The 21,791-nt window shown below is 55.5% G+C and overlaps 3 protein-coding genes across 23 annotated transcripts in view; 1 reads left to right on the top strand and 2 right to left on the bottom strand.

The window, feature by feature from the left end:
• TSC2 (TSC complex subunit 2) overlaps positions 1 to 2,223 on the bottom strand; it is a 38,837-nt gene extending 36,614 nt beyond the window's left edge. For 16 of the 19 annotated variants that reach the window (XM_084761586.1, XM_084761602.1, XM_084761597.1 and 13 more), the window contains exons 1-2: positions 2,057 to 2,210; positions 1,481 to 1,642 (exon numbers count right to left, since the gene is read on the bottom strand). In XM_084761586.1, coding sequence (XP_084617712.1) covers positions 1,481 to 1,642; positions 2,057 to 2,083 — 189 coding nt within the window. In that variant the 5' untranslated portion in view covers positions 2,084 to 2,210. Of the gene's footprint in view, positions 1 to 1,480; positions 1,648 to 2,056 lie in introns of all 19 variants that reach the window. The other 3 variants (XM_084761600.1, XM_084761601.1, XM_084761599.1) reach the window with 3 other exon arrangements.
• A 32-nt stretch (positions 2,224 to 2,255) lies between these two features.
• Positions 2,256 to 9,627, top strand: NTHL1 (nth like DNA glycosylase 1). The gene is made up of 6 exons (XM_084761651.1): positions 2,256 to 2,440; positions 3,762 to 3,991; positions 4,651 to 4,821; positions 5,587 to 5,746; positions 9,206 to 9,311; positions 9,392 to 9,627. The coding sequence occupies exons 1-6, from the start codon at positions 2,338 to 2,340 to the stop codon at positions 9,513 to 9,515; spliced, it is 894 nt and encodes a 297-aa protein (XP_084617777.1). The 5' UTR covers positions 2,256 to 2,337; the 3' UTR covers positions 9,516 to 9,627.
• A 410-nt stretch (positions 9,628 to 10,037) lies between these two features.
• On the bottom strand, positions 10,038 to 21,232 carry NHERF2 (NHERF family PDZ scaffold protein 2). 3 transcript variants are annotated; one of them, XM_084761643.1, is made up of 7 exons: positions 20,842 to 21,232; positions 18,335 to 18,535; positions 12,804 to 12,983; positions 12,424 to 12,577; positions 12,316 to 12,359; positions 11,400 to 11,462; positions 10,038 to 11,218 (listed from the first exon to the last, which is right to left on the bottom strand). In XM_084761643.1, the coding sequence occupies exons 1-7, from the start codon at positions 21,052 to 21,054 to the stop codon at positions 11,060 to 11,062; spliced, it is 1,014 nt and encodes a 337-aa protein (XP_084617769.1). In that variant the 5' UTR covers positions 21,055 to 21,232; the 3' UTR covers positions 10,038 to 11,059. The 3 variants fall into 3 exon arrangements, with proteins under 3 accessions (XP_084617769.1, XP_084617770.1, XP_084617771.1); XM_084761644.1 differs by lacking the exon at positions 20,842 to 21,232 and adding an exon at positions 20,460 to 20,492; XM_084761645.1 differs by lacking the exons at positions 18,335 to 18,535; positions 20,842 to 21,232 and adding an exon at positions 15,669 to 15,879.
• Positions 21,233 to 21,791: the final 559 nt, after the last annotated feature.

Here is a 21,791-nt window from a genome sequence, read left to right as displayed (position 1 = left end):
TCAGTGATCCTTCATGTTCAGGCATGTGTCACTACCTGATCCTTCCTAGTAGTAAATCATACTCCACTGAATATAGATGCATCATATTTATTTACAACCCTACCCAAGTGATGAGTGTTTGGTTTGTATCTGAGTGGAATATGTTTCAAGTACAAAAGTTCAACAGTTATTTGTGGGCAAAACATACATGCAGGTATGGGTAAGACACCTATACACATAAAATAAATTTAAATAAAATAAAATTTAAATAAGTGAACAAACACAGGTTATAGCTCTTTAGTACCATATTTAGTATGTGAGACCTAGGCTAACTCTCCAACATCAAAAAAATTTAACAGTTGCTGGGTGGGGTAGCCCGCCTATAATCCCAGCACTCAGGGAGGCAGAGGCAGGAGGATCTCTGTAAATTCAAGGCCAGCATGATTTACAAGTTGAGTCCAGGACTACCAGGGCTATTACACAGAGAAACCCTGTCTTGAAAAACAAAGCAAAACAAATAAAACTTGACAATCAGCAAAAAGTTGTCACAAATGATCCAAGTCCTTTTTTTTAGACAGGTTTCTCTGTGTAGGCTTGGCTATCTGGACTCGCTTTGTAGAGCAGGCTGGCCTCAAACTCAGAGAGATTCACCTGCCTCTGCCTCCAGAGTACTGGGATTAAAATCATGCACCACCAGAGCTAGAGAGATGGCTCAGAGGTAAAGAGCACTGACTGCTCTTCCAAAGGTCCTGAGTTCAATTCCCAGCAACCACATGGTGGCTCACAACCATCAATAATGTGATCCAATGCCCTCTTCTGGCTTTCAAATACTGTATACATAATAAATAAAATCTTTTTTTTTTTAATTATGCACCACCACTATGACCCAGCATTTTATTTTGTTTTTTAAAGACTGATCTCATAACAATTAAGATGTAAGCTAAATAAATTACTTAAATTAAAAAAAAAAAAAAAGACATCTCTTCCAGGTGGCGGCGGCGGCGGCAGCACATGCCTTCAGTCCCAGAACTTGGGGAGGCAGAGGCAGGCAGATCTCTGTGACTTCAAGGCCAGCCTGGTCTAAAGTGAGTCCAGCACAACCAAGGCTCCACAGAGAAACCTTGTCTTGAAAAACAAAAAAACAAAAAAACAAAAAAAAAACAAAAAAAAAGACTGGAGTTCAGGTTGGTCTAGAATTATGTTGCTTCCAGCTGGCCTCCAAATTCACAATCCATGTCCTCAGCCTCCCATGTGCTGAGAGAGAGCAAGGCATCCTCCATGACACTAAACAAAATACATGTTCATTGATCACCTAAAGCGAGTGTGCTCGAGCAGATCCCCGAGACCCCGAGGAAGGACATGTCTATGTCTTCACAGTTCTGGAGACTTCAGCCCTGTGCAGACGCTCACCAGCAGCCCACCTCCCACAGAACCCACTGACAGACAAATCCAGCCTTCCTTGCGATGGACTAGCCAAGATAGAGAGAGGCTGCTCACTCACTCTTAAGATTTCCGACGTGATGATAAACTCCGTCTGTTTGCCTTCTGCACACCTGGGATTTGGCCTTGATGTTCCCAGTCCCAAAAGTATCTTGAACTTCTCCTTTAAGCCTGAATCTTTGGTTGCTTGTTTGGCCATGGTGGGCAGGGCGGTACTAGAGAACTGCTCTGAACAGGGGGTGGGGAGAACATATTATTTGATACACCTGAGGAAGAACTCTGCCCTCCTGCACCTCAAGCGATCCACCAGTTGCCAGGAATCCTAGGTCTAGCATAGCAATCACCTGTCCTCCCTACAGCCCGGGAGCCACTCAACCCCATGCAGGCGGGACTCTGCCACAAATCAACCCCGGAGGTATAAACCTGATCTAGCCTAGAGCCTCTGCCTAGTCCAACGCCGCAGGGTGCATACAGCCACAATGCCATTAGCTTTCTCCCAGTGTGGAGGAGCTGTCTCGGGGACAACAGGAGCAGAGCCCCCACACACACACCCGCAACGGGGGGCCCTGGAGCACTGGGACTTGTCAGCGGTGGGCGCGGCCGGGTCCTGGATACAGAGGGGCAAGCTCCCCTTTACCCCATCACGACGCGACCACACAACCATCCGGACCCGCAGCAGCAGTCCGAGCCTCGCGGGCGACTCACCCCGCGCGCGCCTTCCGCGCGCAGGGCCTCCAGCAGCCAGGGAAGGGCGCACACCCCCGGCCCAGAGCAGCTGCCGGAAGAGCAACCTGTACTTCCGGGGGCGAGGCACTGCTGACCTGCGTAGTGCTCTCTGGGAATTGTAGTTCCGCGAGAGCGTTGAGCTAGTGCCGGGACCTCGGGGCCACGAGGGATGTGTAGTTTACAGCCCCAGGCATGAGCTCTGGGGTTCGGATGGTGACTCGCAGTCGGAGCCGCGCTTCTAGGATCGCGTCGGAAGGGTGTGGGGAGAAGCTCGCCCCGCGAGAGGCTGCTGCAGGTAGCGCTGCGCCTGGAGGGATTTTGGAGGAAAGGCAAGACGTGGAACTTTGGCTGCAGGCAGGGGTCCCTGGCGGCAGGATCTGACCTAAGGCGCCGCCCACAAACGCTTGAGTCTCAAGTGCCCCGACTCTAGCTTTTTCGGTGCTGGGACCCGCAGAATCTGCGGGGGTGCCGGGCGGTAGTGACGCACGCCGTTAATCCCAGCACTTGAGAGGCAGAGACAGGCGAATCTCTGTGAGTTCGAGGGCAACCTGGTGTACAAAGAGAGTCCAGGACAGCCAAGGCTACACAGAGAAACCCTGTCTTGAAAAAAAAAAAAAAAAAAAAAAAACAGGCTGGAGAGATAGAGAGATAGATGGCTCAGAGGTTAAGAACACTAGTTGTTCTTCCAAAAGTCATGAGTTCAATTCCCAGCAACCACCTGGTGGCTCACAACCATCTATAATGAGATCTGGTGCCCTTTTCTGGTCTGCAGGCGTTACATGCAGACAACATTGTATACATGATAAATAAAAAATAAATTAAAAAAAATAATCTGCCGGGGTTCTGGATGTGTCCACACATCCTCCCTTGTCACCAGCGAAATGTTTCAGTCCACCAGCCCACTTGGGGCATTTACTTGTTCCAGGCTGACTGTGGGACACAGCAGCCTGTGCTCAGAGCTGCCTCCCTTTCTTGTAGAACTAGGCTGTGTGCCAAGAACACACCCAGCCCTAAGTCTTCTCCCCAAGCTGACAGTGGTTCTAAAAGAAAATAGGTCCAGAGAAAACAGGAAAGGGCATGGCACTCATTGTGTTTGTCCTGTAGCCATTAAGGACCTACTATGTGCCAAGTAATGATGCTCAGGAGAGCAATTATCAGAGCCCCTGCATGTCTGCAGCTGGGACTTCAGCAAAAGTGGCTAGACCAGGGGTGTGCATAGGCGTCACTGGAGACCCACTGGGAGGCAGAGGCAGGTGGATCGCTGTGAGTTCGAGGACAGCCTGGTCCACAAAGGCTAGGGCAGCCAAGGCTACACAGAGAAACTCTGTTTTGGAAAAAAAAAAAAAAAAAGAGGTTCTCTTGAATGAAGTTCAAAGGACACGGGACAAGGGGAGAGGTTACACCATCTTAGAGCTTGTTACTAGTGTCTTGGTATGCTAATAGGCACCTTGTCAGACCACCGTGTCCTGTGGCGACAAAGGCAGAGCACTTCTACACGCACCGTGGTAGATAACGTACAAATAAGCGAGGGGGAGGGGACTTGGCAGGTAAGCAGCACCACTACCCTTCCCTCATGTAAGGCCAGGGCTTCAAAGACTGAATGGCGCTTTTTGCAGAAGAAAGAGAAAGCCACAGGCCTGCGAAACATTCACGGAAGACACAGAAGGTACCTGTGGCCTATGAGGTTTCTAACGCCGAGAATGCTGAGCCCCTCAAAGTGCCGGTTTGGGAGCCCCAGAACTGGCAGCAGCAACTGGCCAACATCCGCATCATGAGAAGGAAGAAGGATGCGCCTGTGGACCAGCTGGGCGCTGAGCACTGCTATGATGCCGACGCCCCCCCAAAGGTAGGCAGAGCCTCCACCTGCCCAGGGGATTCCTTGTTCCTGCATGAAAGCAAGATGCTTGCTTCCTCTCAAGTCTCTCTACCAGAAAGCAGACCGAGACCTGCCAGCTCTCTCAGCTGACACCATCCCCGAAAGGACGGGCCCCCATTACCTTACTGCACCGGACAGCATGCATCATCCGTCCTTCATTGTGGTCACTGTGCATGTCAGCAGGGCCTGTGACTTGAGGCCCCGTGCATATACTGGGAGCATTTGGGAGCGTTCAGTCATGCGAGAGAAGAAGAGTTCCTTGTAGAGCACTGTTCCTTAGACTAACCTCAGCTCTAGCTACCTTCTGAGACTGAATGGCCCGAGTACTTCTGTCTCTGGGCCTGGTGGTCTATATAATGCGTAGTGTTATCGTTATCGCCGACCAAGCAATAACCGTACCAACAGTAGCCATTGATTGTCTAATGTCCACTCTGAACTGGGTATGGTTTCCAAGCAAGTCATCGGGGCTTCGCATTACTCTACAGAAGCAGAGAACTAGTCCATGTTAGACGTGACAAGAAAGACCCTCCTCTTCCTGAGGAGTAAGAGGGCCACAGTAACAAGTGAAAAGGGTGAGGGACTCGGCTAGGGACTGGTCACCGTCCTGACCCCTGTCATTGCACGAGCAGGTGCAGAGGTACCAGGTGCTCCTGTCGCTGATGCTCTCCAGCCAGACCAAAGACCAGGTGACAGCAGGTGCCATGCAGCGCCTACGAGCCCGGGGCTTAACTGTGGAAAGTATCCTGCAGACGGATGATGACGTGCTGGGCAGACTTATCTACCCTGTGGGCTTCTGGAGGGTAAGCCTTACCCTTGGCAACGGGGCCAAGACGGGGGACTGGAGAGGAGAGGCAGGCAGCTCTGCTGCGGAGGCCTTTTGTGCTTCTGGCCTGCCAGGAGTTTATATCGCGGCTAGGGCCCTGCCCCTGAAGCTCTCAGGATTTTTCTGTTTACAAACCTTCATTTCCTCTACCCTCCCACCCAGCTGTATGCTCTTCTCTTTATTCCCTAACCGCCCCCAACCCCCCCCCCAGGCTCCCTAGAGTGTGTCACTCCAGAGAGGCAGCTCCCCTACTCCACAGAACCCTGGGTGGTGGGCGGATCTGTTGAAAGTGGCTCTGAGGGTGGAACTGCTTCCCCTTGGCACTGCGTGGGCCACCGTCTATCAGATTGGTTTTAAATAGCCCTCTCCACTCAGGCACAGGATGGGAACCACCCAGCTGGTCTGTCTGGCGGTGGCTTGGGGGAGCCCCAGGCTCCAGCCTTCCTTCCTGAAGCTCCAGGTGCTGAGTCTAGGTCCTAGGGACAGCTCAGCCTCTGGAGGGAATGCTGAGGCAGGGGACCCAAGCTAGTTCCCACGCACATGTCACTAAGCCCACGTTAGAGGGAGGTGGGTCCAGGGGCTCCCTCAGGAGCTGCTGTTGGCTCTTCACCTCCTCGAGAGGTTGGACTGTGGTCACCTGTACTTGAGACATGCAGGTGATGGGCAAATCTGGGCACTCGTGGGTCCTCCCCAGATCAGGCTATGCCTCACCCCAAGGCTGATGATCCACACCATCTTTCAGAGCAAGGTAAAATTCATCAAGCAGACAACCGCCATCCTGCAGCAGCACTACGACGGGGACATCCCCGCTTCCGTGGCAGAGCTGGTGGCCTTGCCAGGTGTTGGGCCCAAGATGGCACACTTGGCTATGGCCGTGGCCTGGGGGACCGTATCAGGCATAGGTGAGTAGTCTGTGCCACGAGGAGGCCGAAGTCAACTCTGAGCTTGCTTGCTTCTGTTGGGGCTCCCCGAGTTATCTGTGACTTGGGTGTTGTCAGTGTTGAACAGGCTGGCGCTGCTGGTCACTGTAGGACAAGAACTCAGGTTTGCTGAGTTCCTCCTGCGTGCTGACCTCTGGGAAGGACCTTGCAGCCGGGTGGTCCCCACACACTGTAGAGGGAAGCGGCTAGGTAGGCAGTGTGCCAGGCAGTGGAACTTGGCCCAGGATCCAGGAACATGGGAAGCCTTTTAGTTTTGGTTTTGGTGGGGTTTTGGTTTGGGTTTTTTTGGGGGTTTTTTTTTGTTGTTGTTGTTTGTTTGTTTGTTTGTAGACAGGGTTTCTCTGTATAGCCTTGGCTGTCCTAGACTCGCTTTGTAGACCAGGCTGGCCTCGAACTCACAACGATCCACCTGCCTCTGCCTGCCTCCCGAGTGCTAGGATTAAAGGTGTGCACCACCACTGCCTGGCTTTTTTTTTTTTTTCAAGACAGGGTTTGTCTGTGTAACAGCTCAGGCTGTCCTAGAACTCACTTTGTAAGCCAGGTGTGGTGGTGCAAAGCTTTGATCCCAGCACTCGGGAGGCAGAGCCAGGCAGATTGCTGTGAGTTTGAGGCCAGCCTGGTCTACAGAAGGAGTCCAGGACAGCCAAGACTACACAGAGACCCTGGGGGGGGGGGGGTCAGAGAAGCGGAAAGAACTCACTTTGTAAATCAGGCTGGCCTTGAACTCACAGAGGTCCATCTGCCTCCGCCTCCCCAAGTGCTGGAATTACAGGCCGTGCACCACCACACCTGGCTTCTTTTTTGTTTTTTTAAGACAGGATTTCTCTGTGTAGCCTTGGCTGTCCTGACCTCGCTTTGTAGACCAGGCTGGCCTCAGACTCAGAGATCCCCCTGTGCTGGGATTAAAGGCGTGTGCCACCACGCCCAGCCCATACCCAGCTTCTTAAGGACTTGGATTATAATCATGCTGGACTGTGTCTAACTGCAGGAAATCTTTCTGAGGTCATGTTTCAGTTTAGAGCCTCTGGTGAGTTAGCCAGCCCAAGAGCTAGAAGTGTGTCTCAGGCCGAAGGAATAGCAGCGGCAAAGCTGAGTAACAAAGCAGGAAGCTCTAATGGGTGGTGCAGATTGAGGAAGACAGAGGCTGAGGTGGTAGTGGAGGAGGAGGAGGGTGGCCTTGTGAAATTGGGGAAGGGACCCCCCCCCAATTCTGGGACCCTTTTTCAGGGTGTCATCTCGCATCTGAAGCACCTCTGTTTGGCTAGGTTGAAGACATGCTCCCTGGGCAGGGACACAGGTGCCACCTTCTCAGGACTTTGCCCAGAGTTGTGGCTCCTACGGTCACACAGAAACCAAGATTTAGCCCTGACCTCTCTCTTTGGCCGCCCCCTCCCCTAACCCCTGGCTTCTGCATGTGCCTGGTGGAGGGGTTCCTTTCGAGATCTCTAAGCTGGTAGCACCTTGTGTAGCACTGCCCAGTGGATAGAGGGCAGCTAGGGGCCCAGGGCTTTGACTGGGAGCTGGTGAGTGCCTGTTGAGACCAGCAAGCCTTGGAGGAGCCTGGCCAGGTAGGGAGTAGGTGAGGACTCCCCAGCTCAGCCTCCACTCCTCAGCTCCCAAAGCCGCCAGCAGCCTCTTAGTTGACACTTGAGCTCATCTAAACACTGTCCTCAGCTGCCTGTGTCCCGTGGGAGTGCCGTGGGGGAAGGGCCCCTGCAAGGAATTGTGCTTCCGGTGGCCAGGACAGTGTCAGAATACCACCCACTTCCCTGTAGTCTGAGGATCCGGCTACCTGCAGCCAGACCCCAGGGCTGCCTCCTAGGGAGAAAAAGATGTCCTCTCAGCCGAAAAGCTGCAACTATGGAGTTCTGACCCTTGCCCCTGGGTGACCTCAGGTCACTCTCTCACAGCCAGTAAAGTAATCGTCCTCTTTAACTACACAGATGCACAGGAGGCTCATCCATGTGGTCCTGGCTAAGGCTTCCATGCTGTGTGTGACCCCTCAGCCTGCACCCCCCCCAAGTCTTTTCCCAGGCAGTTGCAAGTCAGGGAGCCGGCATGGGCATCGGCTAGCTGTTTGACAAACCTTGGGAAAGGAAAGGCAGGTGCTGCAGCTGACCAGGTGGGTTGGCAGGAGGCTGAATCCCTGCAGTGGCCAGCTGATGGGAGCAGGTGGAGCACAGCTGTAACCAGCCTGACCCTGCTCTCCACTCTGTCCCCAATAGCTGTAGTAGTAGCAGGTGCCAGCCAGCTCTGCAACTGTGACCTCAGGCTGACCCACCGGGCCAGGCTGCTGCCACCCCACCCAGTGCTCACAGCCAGTGGATAGGCTAACAGGGGTCTTAGGACCCAGAAAGACAGGGCAGAGTGTGGTCCTCCCTGATCCAGGCTTCATTCTTGGGACGGTTGCAGACCAAGAGTATGCACTTTGGCGTTTAGAGTTTGTTTTGTTTTGTTTTTCCCAGGATACAGAGTTGAGTATATATACATATACACACACACACACACACACACACACACACACACACACATATATATATATATATATATATATATATATATATATATATATATATACACACAGAGTCTTACTCTGTAGCCCAATTAGTCTATTTTTGGTTTTTCAAGACAGGGTTTCTCTGTGTAGCCTTGGCTGTCCTGGACTCTCTTTGTAGACCAGGCTGGCCTTGAACTCACAGTGATCCACCTGCCTCCGCTTCCCCAGTACTGGGATTAAAGGCATGTGCCACCATGCCTGGCCCCTATTTCAACATTTCAAGTGCTGGAGTTATTGATAGAAACCACCACACCTGCCCCACACTTCAATTGTTTGTTTGTTTGTTGTTGAAACAGGGTTTCTCTGCGTAGCCCTGGCTGTCCTGGAACTTGCATTGTAGAACAGGCTGGCCTCGAACTCAGAGGTCCACCTGTAAGCCTTTAATATCAGTACTCGAGAGGCAGAGGCAGGTGGATCTGTGGTCTACATAGTGAATTCCAGGATAGTCAGGGCCGTGAAGAGAGATCCTGTCTCAAACAACCAACCAGGCTGCCTGCACCCCAGATGGAGGACCCCCCCAGCCATGCAGACGCAGCACCCTCTCTCATGCTCTGTGGTTCCCGTCTTGTTTGTTTTGTTTTTTTGTTTTTTTGAGACAGGGTTTCTCTGTGTATCCTTGGCTGTCCTGGATTCACTTTTTAAGCCAGGCTGGCCCTGAACTCACAGCGATCCCCCTGCCTCTGCCTCCCGAGGACTAGGATTAAAGGTGTGCGCCACCACTCCTGGCTTTCCCGTCTTGTTTAAAAGCTCAGATGGGAAAGACCCTGGGCTCAGTCTCCTAGCCACACTTGCTTCGGACTGGAGCTAGGGACACAGCCCAGCTGGCAGAGTGCCCTCATTCACCCTGCCCTGTCTCCAAGCAGCAGTGGACACACATGTGCACAGAATAGCCAACAGACTGAAGTGGACCAAGAAGGTGACCAAGTCCCCAGAAGAGACACGCAAAGCCTTGGAGGAGTGGCTGCCCAGGTATGGGGTAGCTAGGGGGTGAGTCGGGGGAGGGAGCCATCCTGCCATCTTAGACACTGACGTGCCCCTTACCCTCACAGGCCACTGTGGAGTGAGGTCAACGGACTGCTGGTAGGCTTCGGCCAACAGACTTGTCTCCCTGTCCATCCTCGCTGTCAGGCCTGCCTCAACCAGGCCCTGTGCCCTGCTGCCCAGGACGTCTAAGGGGCACAGAGCTTCCTCTGGCCAGTGTCTGTGATGTGCCTTTGTGGGGAGGGGTAATAAGGTTCGGGGGTTGTTTTTACGGTGTGTAATAAAGCTGGGGAGTTACAGGGAGGCCGAGAAGCATCTGTGTGTGTGCACGGCATTCACGTGTCAGGGGCGAGATTGCCTGGGAGGCTGTGTGGGGACATACCGTTATCCTGGGGAGTTGAGGAGGGAGGAAATAGAGCCAGCTGCAGCTAGCTGCTGGGAAGCCTGTGGGGGAAGTACCCCTGTGAACTCTCACACCCTGTCCTGCAGCCCCAGCACTTCTCTGGACCTTCTGGCTTCCGAGCTTGAGCTTGGCCTGTGCCAGGAACCCACCCCCATGTTAACAGAACGCCGGAGACCCAGACTCTAGAGTGCTGGACGGGTCTTGGAGAAACAGCAGTAGGAGAGGATGGCGTGAGGCCTCACCTGAGGGTCTTCTAGAACGGGCCTTGTTCCTCGCCCCACCCCTCAACTGAAGACTCAGAGAACACACAGTTGCCAGCCAGAGTTCAAGGCAAGGCCTGTTTTAATTTGAGGGCGCATGTGCGCTATGGCTTAGGAGGCAGACTGCAGTGCCAGCGAGTGAGTTTGGGGAGTTGAGAGCACTGAGGAAAGGACAGAAGGCAGGGGCCAGGCTCGGGAGCCCAGGATCCGGCTGGGAATGGCTCACACAGAGCCACCATCTCTAGGTCCCGGAGCTGCAGGGCAGGAGAAGGGGCTTGTCCGGAGGCCGCCCTCTTAAGAGTCAGGAACACCCATCCTCTAGCCCCTCAGGGAGCCTACGCTCTGCGTTCTAGAAGCCAGCAAGTGAGAGGTAGCTAGGCAGAGAGAAGAGGCCTAGCCTAGGACCATCCCCCTTAACAGGCACAGCTAGCCCTGAGGGCCCCTGGCTGTCTGTCCCCTGGAGTCCCTGCTCTCCGCTCAGGATGGCGCTGCTGATAGGGTGGGTAAGAAAGGGTTTGCAGAGAAAGGTTTGTTTTATTGCAATTATTTAGAGTGAGTCCCAAGGGGTTGGGGGAGGGGGCTCCACTATTAACTAGAAACATATGTGGAGCTGGAGACCTTTTAGGAAAAAAAGCGAAAACATGAATTCCTTTCAGTCAGCAGGCCCGAGGCAGAAAAGCAAAGGCCCTTGGCAGACCACCGTGCACAGCTCCTCCCTCTCACTGTTTCTCTGTCTTGGCTGTCTTGCTCTCTCTCTCTCTCTCTTTCTCCCTCTCTCTCTCTCCTCTCACCTCTCTCCTCTCTCCTCTCTCTCTCTCTCTCTCTCTCCCTCCCTCCCTATTTCCCTCTCCGCCCCCGCCCCCCCCGGGGGGGGGGTGTTTCTCTCTTCTCTCATCTTGCTATGACAGCCGCAGCACCCAACGGACAAGACAAGGGGCCATGGGGTCATGGGTTGGTTTCCGGGCGGTGTGATACCACCACCCTCCAGTCTGCTCAGGGTTCAGGAGCTCTGGAAAGGCCCAAGGTCCGTGCAGGAAGAGACCCTGGGGCCCCTGGAGAGACAGAGGAGGGGCTCAGAAGTTGCTGAAGATCTCTCGCTTCCGGTTCCAGTCCATCTGTGGTGCCCGCTTGTTGACCCGAGTCGCTCGAGCCTTCTCCTTGGCTTCAGCTGCTGTGGGACTCAGGTGGAGGCCACTCTCCTGGAAGGGGTCTCTCTTCCAGGCACTCCCATCCTGGGGGCCAGGTGAGGTGCAAACAGTGAGCCATACACCCCTGGCAGCTACCCTTCCCCAGGGACTTACACTAGAGGCCACCTCTGGGCCTAAAGCAACTAGCCCAAGAGGCTTCTTGGAAGTGGTAGCCCCACAGAGATCCACTCCCAAGGCCTCTGAAGCCCCGTGTGTGAGCAGTTACCTCAGTGTCCTTCTCTGAGCCTGGCAGGTCGCTTCGGGATGAGCACACGGAGCCACCATTGAGCTAAGAAACCAAGGGTAGGTTGTGGTTTCACAGTGTTCCCATCCCGGTGCTCCCAGATCACGCACACACATGCACAGGTTCTCTCTTGAGCACACACACACACACACAGAGCACAGCTGCATCTATTCCTTGTTCAGCGGTGAGCATCACACTTGTGTCACTGCCGGGGCATAGCTGGCACATAGCAGTGGATGGATGGGGAGGTCCAACCTGGCCAGTCATGACGGGAATGTCAGCTGTTGTCGAGCCAGGGCTGGTGGCGTCCCAAGAAGGTGAGGACTGAAGACTATCCAGTAATCGTGCAGGAAGAAAGCATAGCAAGGTGGCTCAGGACCCCAGGCATCCACCCACACTGTGTGTCTTGAGCCTGTGCTAACCCCATACAGGATCCACAGTGGGTATCTGGCTTGTTTTGACATAGGGTTTCTCAATGTAGCTCTGGCTGTCCCAGAACTCTGTAGACCAGACTGGCCTTGAACTCAGAGATCTGACTGCCTCTGCCTCCCAAATGCTGGGGTGTATACCATCAGGCCTGGCTAGCACAGTGGGTATTTTTTTGGTTTTTTTGAGACAGGGTTTCTCTGTGTAGCCTTGGCTGTCCTGGACTCACTTTGTAGACCAGGCTGGCCTCGAACTCACAGCAATCCGCCTGCCTCTGCCTCCCGAGTGCTGGGATTAAAGGCGTGCGCCACCAAGCCCGGCTCCAGTGGGTATTTTTTGAGGTGACCAGGCCAGATAGGTTTCACAATTGTACATCCCCAAGGGCGAAGGTCTCCAGAAGAAACAGCCACTATCATGTCGGGGGACACAGAGCAAGAGGTACACCTACAGTTATCTGGGCCCACCCTCTCACCTGGGCATGGCTGGTCCCGTTTGTGACTGGTGATGGCAGCGGACCTGTGGGGACAGCATGTTAGTGGCTGCACTGACCCTACCCTGTGCCCCTAAGGCAGTAGCCTACCTTCTACGTGTTCCTCGGTGGGTGTGACCCGCAACCTCTTGAAGTGTTCGTCAGTCTCAGGGTCTACCACCAGCAATCGGGCCTCATCCTCCCGTGCCTTGATTCTGGCAACAACTTCAGCATGGCGCAGCCCTTCCACATTCTGCCCATTGACCTGCCACCACCCACACAGGGTCAGAAAGGCCTGAGGGGCCCAGTCGGCCCAGTGCCACCCGGCCAGGTGTGCCATCAAATATTCATCGAAGCCACCACCAGCCGAGGCAGCAAGAGGAGTGCCAGCTCAGGTTCCCTGTGTCTCCCCTCCTCCTGCAGGGACCCAGGGCCCAGACAGACATGGACACTCAGGGACATACGGATACAAACACAGGGACCCAGGATACCTCAACGAGCCGGTCCTGGGCACGGAGGCCTGAGTGGGAAGCGGGGGAGCCCGGGTCCACAGAGCGGATGTATTGGCCAGGCCGAGACTTGTCACTATGCAGGTTGAACCCGTAGCCCTGGGGTCCCCTTCGCAAGTGGCAGAGCCGGGGACGCAGCTCTCTTGGAGGCCCGTTGATATCCTGTAGACACATAGGAGGTGGCATCAGGCTCTACCCGCAGCCTCCCAGCCCTATGCTGTCAGAGGCCAGCCCCAGGTTTCATTGAGAAAACACTGCCCTGTGACTGAGGGGCTTAGTGAGGCTGCCTGTAACACACTTCAGCTGTGGGTTTAGAGACAAAGCCTATTCCCAAACATGTAAACCTCTAATGAGATAGCTAGACGCTGGAGCTGTGGAAGGGTTGGGGGGCGGGGGTCACTGTGCACAGCTTGGGGATACAGAAGGAACCAGATGGGATAACGGCCCCATCACAGGACCTAGCAAGTCTGTGCCTTCTAGATTTTTGCCTCTCCCTCCGGTCCTTGCCTCCCTTCTGTAGAGCTGGTGCCCTGGAGGCCTGAGATGCTTTGTTTTCTCCTCAAACTCCCCAAGAAGCTCCCTGGGCTGTTGTGGCAGCTGATTGCTTTAGAATTCCAACCCTAACTGGAGCCACTGCCCCCACCCCATCCATGGCCCAAAAAGAAGAGGCCGCTGATGGCCCCTCCTCAGCTAGGGTGCCTCCTAACCCACAACATGGAAGAGCTCGTGGTACCCACAAGGAACCCCCGCCACACTGCCCCCAAGCTGCCTTGTTTTACCTCTGGCATCCTGCAGTAGGTCTCTGGGCCACGTGGCTGTGCAGGCAGGGGCCAGCCTGTTGACCCCCTACCCCAGCTAGGGGCCAAGCCAGAGACTATGCTGCTGAATGGCCAGCAGCTGCTGGTGCCCAATTACACAGGGCCGGTGGCCGGGGTGGGCAGGCAGGTGGCAGCTCAGGTTTCTGGATGTGAGTGCAGGTGACAATGTACTGGCTGGGGGCATTTCCTTCACCCTCCACCACTGCTCCTACCCCTTCGTGTCTGGTGGCTGAGGGACTCTGGAGCGGGGCAGATCTCTAATTCTCAGGCACCTGTCTTCCCCCAATCCAGAATACCTCTGAACACTCCAGCTGTCTACACCCTCCTTTCCCCCCTTTTTGGTGTTTTGGAGAGGAGGTCTCACATTTTAACCCAGGCTAGCTTCAAACTGATAACCCAAGGTGACCTTTTTGCTTTAGCTTTTTTGGGGTTTTTTGTTTGTTTGTTTGTTTTGTTGGAGATACAATTTTCTCTGTGTAACAGCCCTAGCTGTCCTGGAATCACTCTGTAAACCAGGCTGGCCTCGAACTCACAGAGATCCACCTGCCTCTGCCTCCCAAGTGCTGGGATTAAAGGCGTGCGCCACCACGCCCGACCTTGCTTTAGATTCTGAGTGCTGGAATTATCAGCACAAACCACCATGCTTAGTCCAACCCCTAAATGCGGTGTTATCCATGTCCATGGGTCGCAGCTAGCCATAGGAGGAAGTCCATCCGTCCATGCAGGGCCACTGGTAGCTTCAGGGTTCTGGGATGGCCCTTCAATCTCGACATCCATTTTGTCTAGCCTGCACTCAGGACCCCTTCCTTAATCCCAAAGCCCAGTTGGATTTTCATCTGGGATCCTCCTGCTGACCCTTGGTACCCAGGCCCCATCTGCCCCATTACACCAAGAATTACAGAGCTTAAACAAACGGCCCCCAGTCCCCTGGGGGCTCAGCTAGACTGAATTCAGGGTTCTAAGGCCTCAAAGATCTTCAGAACCCCCCTGCATAGATTTGTCAACTCTCAAAGACACAGTTGAAGGGACAGGTTTATGGCTTTGGGAGCAAGGCCCTGAGAGACCTTAATTATCAGCCTGGGACAGCCAGAGGCTAGCTCACAGGAGAGAGGCTGGAGAAAGTAGAGACAGAAGCCAGAGCCAAAACAGTACGAGGAAATGTGTGACCAGTCCTGGCATAAAGTCATGTCCTAGGAGGCAGGGCCACATCATGTGGCCATAGAGACAAGACATCCAAGCTTACACTCGTAAACAAGCAACATGAACACACACAGCCACCCACACATGCAAACTTATGTCCACGGCACTGCCCCTGTGGCCTTTTCCCACGGCCTCTGTGGCAGTCTACAGGGCTGGGTTTCTTGGGGCTCCCAAACGGGAAGCAGGATTTGGTAAGCTACTGCCGCCACGAAACTGGAAGCCGTTCCTGAGGGCCTGTTCTGGCCAACCCCCAGCCTCAATCCAGAACGGCCACCTCTCAGAACAGGCTAAAAAATTCCTTTTAGCAACTAGCCTAAAACATCTCTGGCCACAAGGAGAGTCCAAGTGGTACCAGGCCTGGCACAAGACCCTCAATTACAAGGACTGTAAGGCACCCCCAAGCCTGTGGGATAGAGGGGGGGCAGCTAGAGCATGCAAGTGGGGGTAGGGTGCCCCAGCGAGGAGCGGGAGGGGTGCATTGCTGGAATTCTTTCTCCCAGCTCTAGCCCTGAGCACACTTCCTGCCTTCTTCAGACAGGCCCTCTGGCTCCCACGGGCTCTGAGACACATAGCCATAGAGCTGGGCAGGCCCCCAGTAACCCCGCTGAGCCTATAACCAGACAAAGGCTGATATGGGGGTGCCCTGAGAGCCAGGCTCTGCACCCCCCCCACCAGATAATGACTCACCAGCCCCAGCAGAGAAAGGCCCGCATTGTTTCTTGGGGTCCCTCTTGCATGTACAAGCATCCCCAAGTCCCATGTCCCTTCCCCAGAGATTGAGCTAAAGCTGGGGTCCTGACAGCCCAGCTCTGCCCCGCCCCCACCTGACCTGAACAAGCCCCTGTTGACAGTTCAGTGGAGGGGCTCCTGGGGATGAGGCTGGCGGCAGCAGGGTACTTCTGGAGCGAGCCATGGGAGGTGGGCTAGCAGTGCCGGGCAGCAGATGGCCAGCCTGGAGCAGCCTGAGCTCTTGGGCCAGCTGAGACTGCCAGGGCACTTATCTACCTCCCGCTGTGACCCAGGATCCCTGGGGATGGGTGGGGACATAGGGACTGACTGAGTCACTTTGGGTAGCAGGGTGGTGACTGAGCCCCCTCCCCTGTCCGGCGTCCCCCCACCCACCCACCCAGCTACGTTTCCGTCCCAAGAAAGGAAGGAAGGAAGCTGCTGGAGGCCCTGCCCTGCTCCAGGACCCAGGGCAGGGGAGACCGGGAGGCAAGGGAGGAGACCTTGGCTGGAGAACAGAAGACGGTGGATGGGGGGGGAGGTAAAAGAGAACAGCAGGAATTGGGGGGGGGTTGTCTCCCAAAAGCTTTCCTGCTGTCACTTTGTTCTACACCATGAACCCACCACCTACAGAGCTTTGTCGGCTCTAACTCAGTCCCCCAAGTCCTCCAGAAGGTATAGACATGGCAGGAGCAAAGGCACGTAAAGGCAAGGTCTATCACTACCTCCCTGTCCCTGGCACTGCTAGCTGTTGGGTCTCTGTTTAGGGTTGTCCCTGTCGTCACCATCACCATCGTCACCGCTAGAGTCAGCTCGCTGCAGCTGCAGCCACCCCCAGCCCTGAATGGCCTGGGACTGAGTCACCAGCCCTTCCCACCCCCAAAGGGAGGGGCAGACCCTCTCAGTGTTCTCTCTTGTCCCCACCTCCCCTATCCCACAGGCTGGGACAGAGAACACAGGTTGAGGAAGATAAGAAGGCCCTAACCTCCCATGGGGGTCACTTAGTGGACACCCTCACCCTGCAGCAGAGCAGAGGCACGTAAGCTTCGCAGGTCGGTCCAGCCACCAGGACCCCCAGCAGAGCACACCGCTCTAAAGCTCCCACACCCAGCCTGAGGCAGGCTGTCTCCCATGCCTGGTTTGTAGAGGTCAAATATGCGACTCCCCTTTCTCTTCCAGGGTAGGACTGTGCCCTGGGTTCCTCTGCCTCCTAGAGTCCTTGTCCCTAGCTTTGACCCATCTACACTGGGACAGCCTCATTGTACCCCCTTTTGTCCCTCTAAAAATACGCCCAGAGGAAGCCCCCTCCTAGGGCTTCCTGCAGCCCCTCCAAGCCTGAAATAGCAGTGACAGGGAAGGACCCACCCACAGCCAAGGGGCCTGGGCCACCCCATCTCCAGATAAGGCCCCAGGGTGGATTTTTCCACAGGAAGGTGAACTGAGCTGTTTGCTTCTAAATGAATGGACACACACGCCTGGGGGCAAAGGGGGGGGGGGCTTCTTCCTAAGGAGGAGAAAGGGGTGCTTGGGAAAAAGGGAGACTCCTAGTCCCCAGCCAGAGGAAGGTGGGCCTGGCACCATCTTTTTCCCATAAGACTCCTAAAGACTCCTGATCTTACCGGGTGTGGTGGTACACGCCTTTAATTCGAGGCAGGTAGATCACTGTGAGTTCAAGGCCAGCCTGGTCTACAAAGGGCGTCCAGGACAGCTAAGACTACAAAGAGAAACCCTGTCTCAAAAAACAAACAACAAACAACAACAAAAAAAAACTACTCCTGATCTTGAACAGCCAGAAAGCCAAATCTAGACTCCGGGGCTTGACAGCTGTCCTCAGGGCTCTAAGGAAAAGTATCCAGCAGACTCAGAGCGCACACCTTTGCCCAGGTTGGTCTTACCACTGGAAGTTGTCATCTCCCAACCTCCAGACAGGTCCTGCAGGGATCAGCACAGGCCTAACCAGCTCAAGCAGAAGACGTTTGGGTAAGGTCAAAGGTAAATGTTAAGGTCTGAAACACATCCAGAAATTTCAGACCTGACACTCCACCAACCCTAAGCCAATGGTTCTCAAAGTTGGATGTGGGGAACCCCTTGGCTCAAATAATAGTTACAAGAAGTAAGAGACAGTAACACCGGTGCCTCCAAGAATCAGAGCAAATAGCTTCAGGCCCTTCCCCCTTGCCCCAGGTTCTGCCTAGGTGGCTACCTAGAAGAAGGAGGAACAGACATTCCCTTGTTTCTTCCAGGTCTCCTATCCCGGAAGGGGAGAGAGAAAGGGGAGGTGCTACCCTGCAGGGGCCAACAGCACCTAGGGGCTCCCTAGGGGAGTGGGGGTCAAGAGAAGCCCCCACATGCAGAAGCTTCTTATGAGGATCCACATACAGCTCAACTGGGCCCCTGGAGCCCCTTCCCAACTCCTGCCCCACCACAGCGCTGTCCCCGTAGCAGGATCGAATCCACCCAAAACCCCAGAGTGCACGAATACCTCACACAAAGACACGGACAAAACCTAAGACAACAGATAGCTAACACAGACACTCCGTCCTCTGGTGGTCCTGCAGTTCCTCTCAGAGCTCCTTGGCCGCTAGAACCTCAAGAAGAGCAAACAAAGGCAAAAGAGTGGCCACAAGTGGTCACCAATGACCAGAGAGTGGTCAGTGCGGTAGGGAAAGAGCCCGAAGAAGAAACAGAGGCTTATAGAAGTGACCACAGTGAAGACTATTATCAGTTCTGGAAAAGGCCCTTTGTCCCCACAGACATAGCCCACCATACCTTCTGGCCAGTGTCCGAGCCAAGGCTGCCTGAGCATGCCCAGTCAGGCTTTGGCTCCCAGGGGTTGTGGGCTGGTGGAAGCCCTCGATGGGCCATCTCCTCAGTGCAGGTCAGTTGCCGCCGGCAGAGCTCCTCATCTGTCTCCTTGTCCACCACAAGCAGCTGAGTCTGCCCCTCCACAGCCTTGATCCTCTGTACCACCTGGAATGGTTGGGTGGCAGGACCGCGTCAGCAGCCAGCACCCTAGGCAGCACATGGATAGGGCACCGCTTCGATAGGGCACCACTCCCCGGCTAGGCCCAGGCTCACAGACAGCAGGGCAGGGGTTGGCCTGCCCATGGGTGGGTAGCTGGACTGAGAGGCCTGCGGGGCTCCACCCCCCACCCCCAGTTTCCAGTAGCTCCCTCCCTCTTCTCCCTGGAGCTAGGGCCCAGGCTGCAAGTACTTCAGGGTCCTCTTGTGGCCTTGTACTCAGCTCAGGTGAAGAGAGGAAGGAGCAGCCAGATGGGAGTGTCAGACTGTTCGGCTGGGCATCAGGAGTTCAGTCTGTTCTATGCGTGTGTGTGTGTGTGTGTGTGTGTGTGTGTGTGTGTGTGTGTGTACGATTATCGGGTGTGTATCCGTGTGCTTTTGTGTCTGGTGTTTGGTCTAGGCATTGCAGAGAGCAGTGTCTTCGTTGGCATTGTATTTGGGCCTATTTCTTTCTCGGGAGATGCACAGTGAATCTAACAGGGAGAAAGCTCTAGAACTCGAATTTGCCTCCAGGCCAGGACCAGAAACCCATTCCTGCTGGACCTGCAAAGAGGTGAAGACCCAGGGATCCCAACTGAGGTGCTCGTATACATCAAGTAAGCGGGCACAGCAATGGAAAAGGCACGGCTTTACGGCCGTCCGTGTACACGGCGGATGGGTGCCTGTGGCGTGCGGAGTGCAGGCGGGCCGCGTGGAGCAGGCGGACTGTTAGGATGAATTCAAAGGGAGCCGGGCCCACTGGACACCTGAAGGGCAGGAAGCATTAACAACCCCTGCCCAGCCTAGGGGTGAAGAGACAGGATCCCCACTTAGGACAGGACATCACGTACTGTCACTATAAGAAGGTCCTACTCAGGCCCATCTTTACCTAGCCCCTCAGCGGACGTCCTCTCTCCCCACAGCCAGGAGAACGGAAGGATCCCAGCACCCTGGAACTTTCTGGCATGGGAACCACAGTATCTAAGTGTCAGTAGAGCAGGAGTTGCGGTTTTGCATCACCGCCCCCCCCAGCCCCCCGCCCACCCCAATCTCCATCTTTCTGAGGAGTAGACAGGGTCTAATGCGGCTCTATGTGAATGTCTTTACACATTAGCACCCCAGAAACCTGGGATACACATTTGGATTCCAGTGACTGCAGGTGACACCAACTCTGCCCCTCTGACCCTTGCTTTTGGGGGCCAGCCTTTGGGCTCCAATTCCCAAAACCTCCAGCACACAACCAAATCCAGTGGTCACTGTAGGTAGGTAGAAAGCAGGCCCCGGAGGAGAGAGAAGTTCAACTCTTAGCCCAGCCAAGAACCGCTCAGCTTTCTCCAGGCCCCAGGACTGACCACTCAGGTAGGTCACGGCCTTGCTGGTACCAAAGATCCAGAAGAGAGCTTATGGAGGGAGGGCTGGACCCTGGCCAAGCTCTTAGGTGTGTCTACCCCTCAGTGGGATACAGACAGTCCAGAGGTGGGACCTGCAGAGAGAACAGCTGGACCATCTCTCCTTCCTCCAGCTGTAGCAGGCAAGCGCTGGACAGTGACCCACCTCTGTAGGACCAGGTAGCCTCTCAGGGGGAGGCTCTTTCTGAGACCAAGGAACATGCCACCACAAGAGCTGCCTCCACCAGACCCAGACACACCAGCCCGTCAGAAGTGCGCTGGTATAACTGGGCTGGCAGGCACACACACGCGCACACACACACACACACACACACATACACACACGCAGGCAGGCAGCACACATGCCCGATGTGTCCACACAACCCTAGACACACATTCCAGCACTGCCGCAAGTGTGCTTTCATCCACTGCCCGAACACTTGAGTAGTGTGTTCATATGGATAACCCCCAGAGAGACCTGCAAGCACACACACACACATACTCACACATTGACAGAAAGGCATCTACACCAAGGCCACAGGGTGCCTTAGCCACCTCCTCCCCCTCCATGGCACACGGAGGCCAAAACTAGCAAAAGCAGCCAGGGCCCTGGCCAGAGTAGCCGCAGTGCGGGGGGGGGGGGGGGGGGGGGCCTCCCTACCAGGATGTCCTCCCTCCCCCGCTTGTGCAGGACTGAGCTTCCTCACCAAGAGGCCAGCTGGCCGGCCACGTCCTACACCTCAGCACCCGAACAGCAGGTCCCTGTGGGACCCTTGTTGGGTCCCACCATGAGGTACGCAGAACGGTGGTCTTTGGCATCTTGACCAGCGCTGTAGGGACGCGCCCCCAGGAGGGAACCGGGGGGCGGGGCGCAGCGCAGGGACCCACCTGGTGATGCGTCTCGCCCTCTACGTTGACGCCGTTGACCTCAACCAGGCGGTCCCCGGCGCGCAGCGCGGCCGCCTCGGCTGGGGAGCCCGGCTCCACGCGCCTGATGAACTGGCCACGGCGGCCCTTCTCGCCATGCAGGTGGAAGCCGTAGCCTTGCTCGCCACGCACCAGGCGACACAGGCGGGGCCGCAGCGACTCCGGCGCGGCCATGGCACCCGCTGCCCCCTGGCTAGCCTTGACTGGCCACGACTCACACCACCCGCAGGCTGGAGCGCGGACGCGGCGAAGGCGCGGGCGGGAGAGCAGGCAGCGGCCTCGGTGGCTCCCGGCTCAGCTCCCGTCGCCTCGGGCTCCGGCTTCGGCTCTGGCCTTGGCCCCTGCTCCTGCTGCAGCACCGCCCCCGCGCCCGCCCCTTCCCCGCCCTCCTGGCTGCCCCCGCCCTAGCCCAAGCCCCGCTAGCTAGGCCCCTGCCTGGGCGCCTAGAAACCCTGGAAGACCACGGAGTAGTAGGGATTGCACAGTCAGGCAATCCGCCCCGAGTCCCTGGGACTCCTTTCTTATTACATTTTGGCCAACCTCCGTAGCGCCAGCACCTTTGGCTTCTGTTCCAGGAACCACTTTTTTAGACACCTGCATATGGCACACTGTGAGGTTCCTGAAACTGGGAGCCTCTTAGAGAAAGAGTTCAGGCTCAGACATCAGAGGGGAAGCGCAGGGGCTGCTGCGCCCCTTCCTAAGGATGCACCCCACCCTCTACCCACCGGGACTGCTCTGCCTGCTCTGTCTTTGCTCTCTGAATTTAGATCCCCAAAGTTGTCCTGACCCAACCCAGAGTGCAACAGGCAAATATAAGAATCTAAAGAGACATGCGGGGACCTAGGTCTCTGGGGCCAGTGAGTAGGTGACCCCCTCCCCCACCTAGGAAGTGTTTGTCCATCAAACATCCT

Source organism: Acomys minous, assembly GCF_964271855.1.
Source record: "Acomys minous genome assembly, chromosome: 16".
Taxonomy (NCBI): domain Eukaryota; kingdom Metazoa; phylum Chordata; class Mammalia; order Rodentia; family Muridae; genus Acomys; species Acomys minous.
Note: the sequence above shows the minus strand (reverse complement) of the source record. Positions and strands in the feature narration are given on the sequence as shown.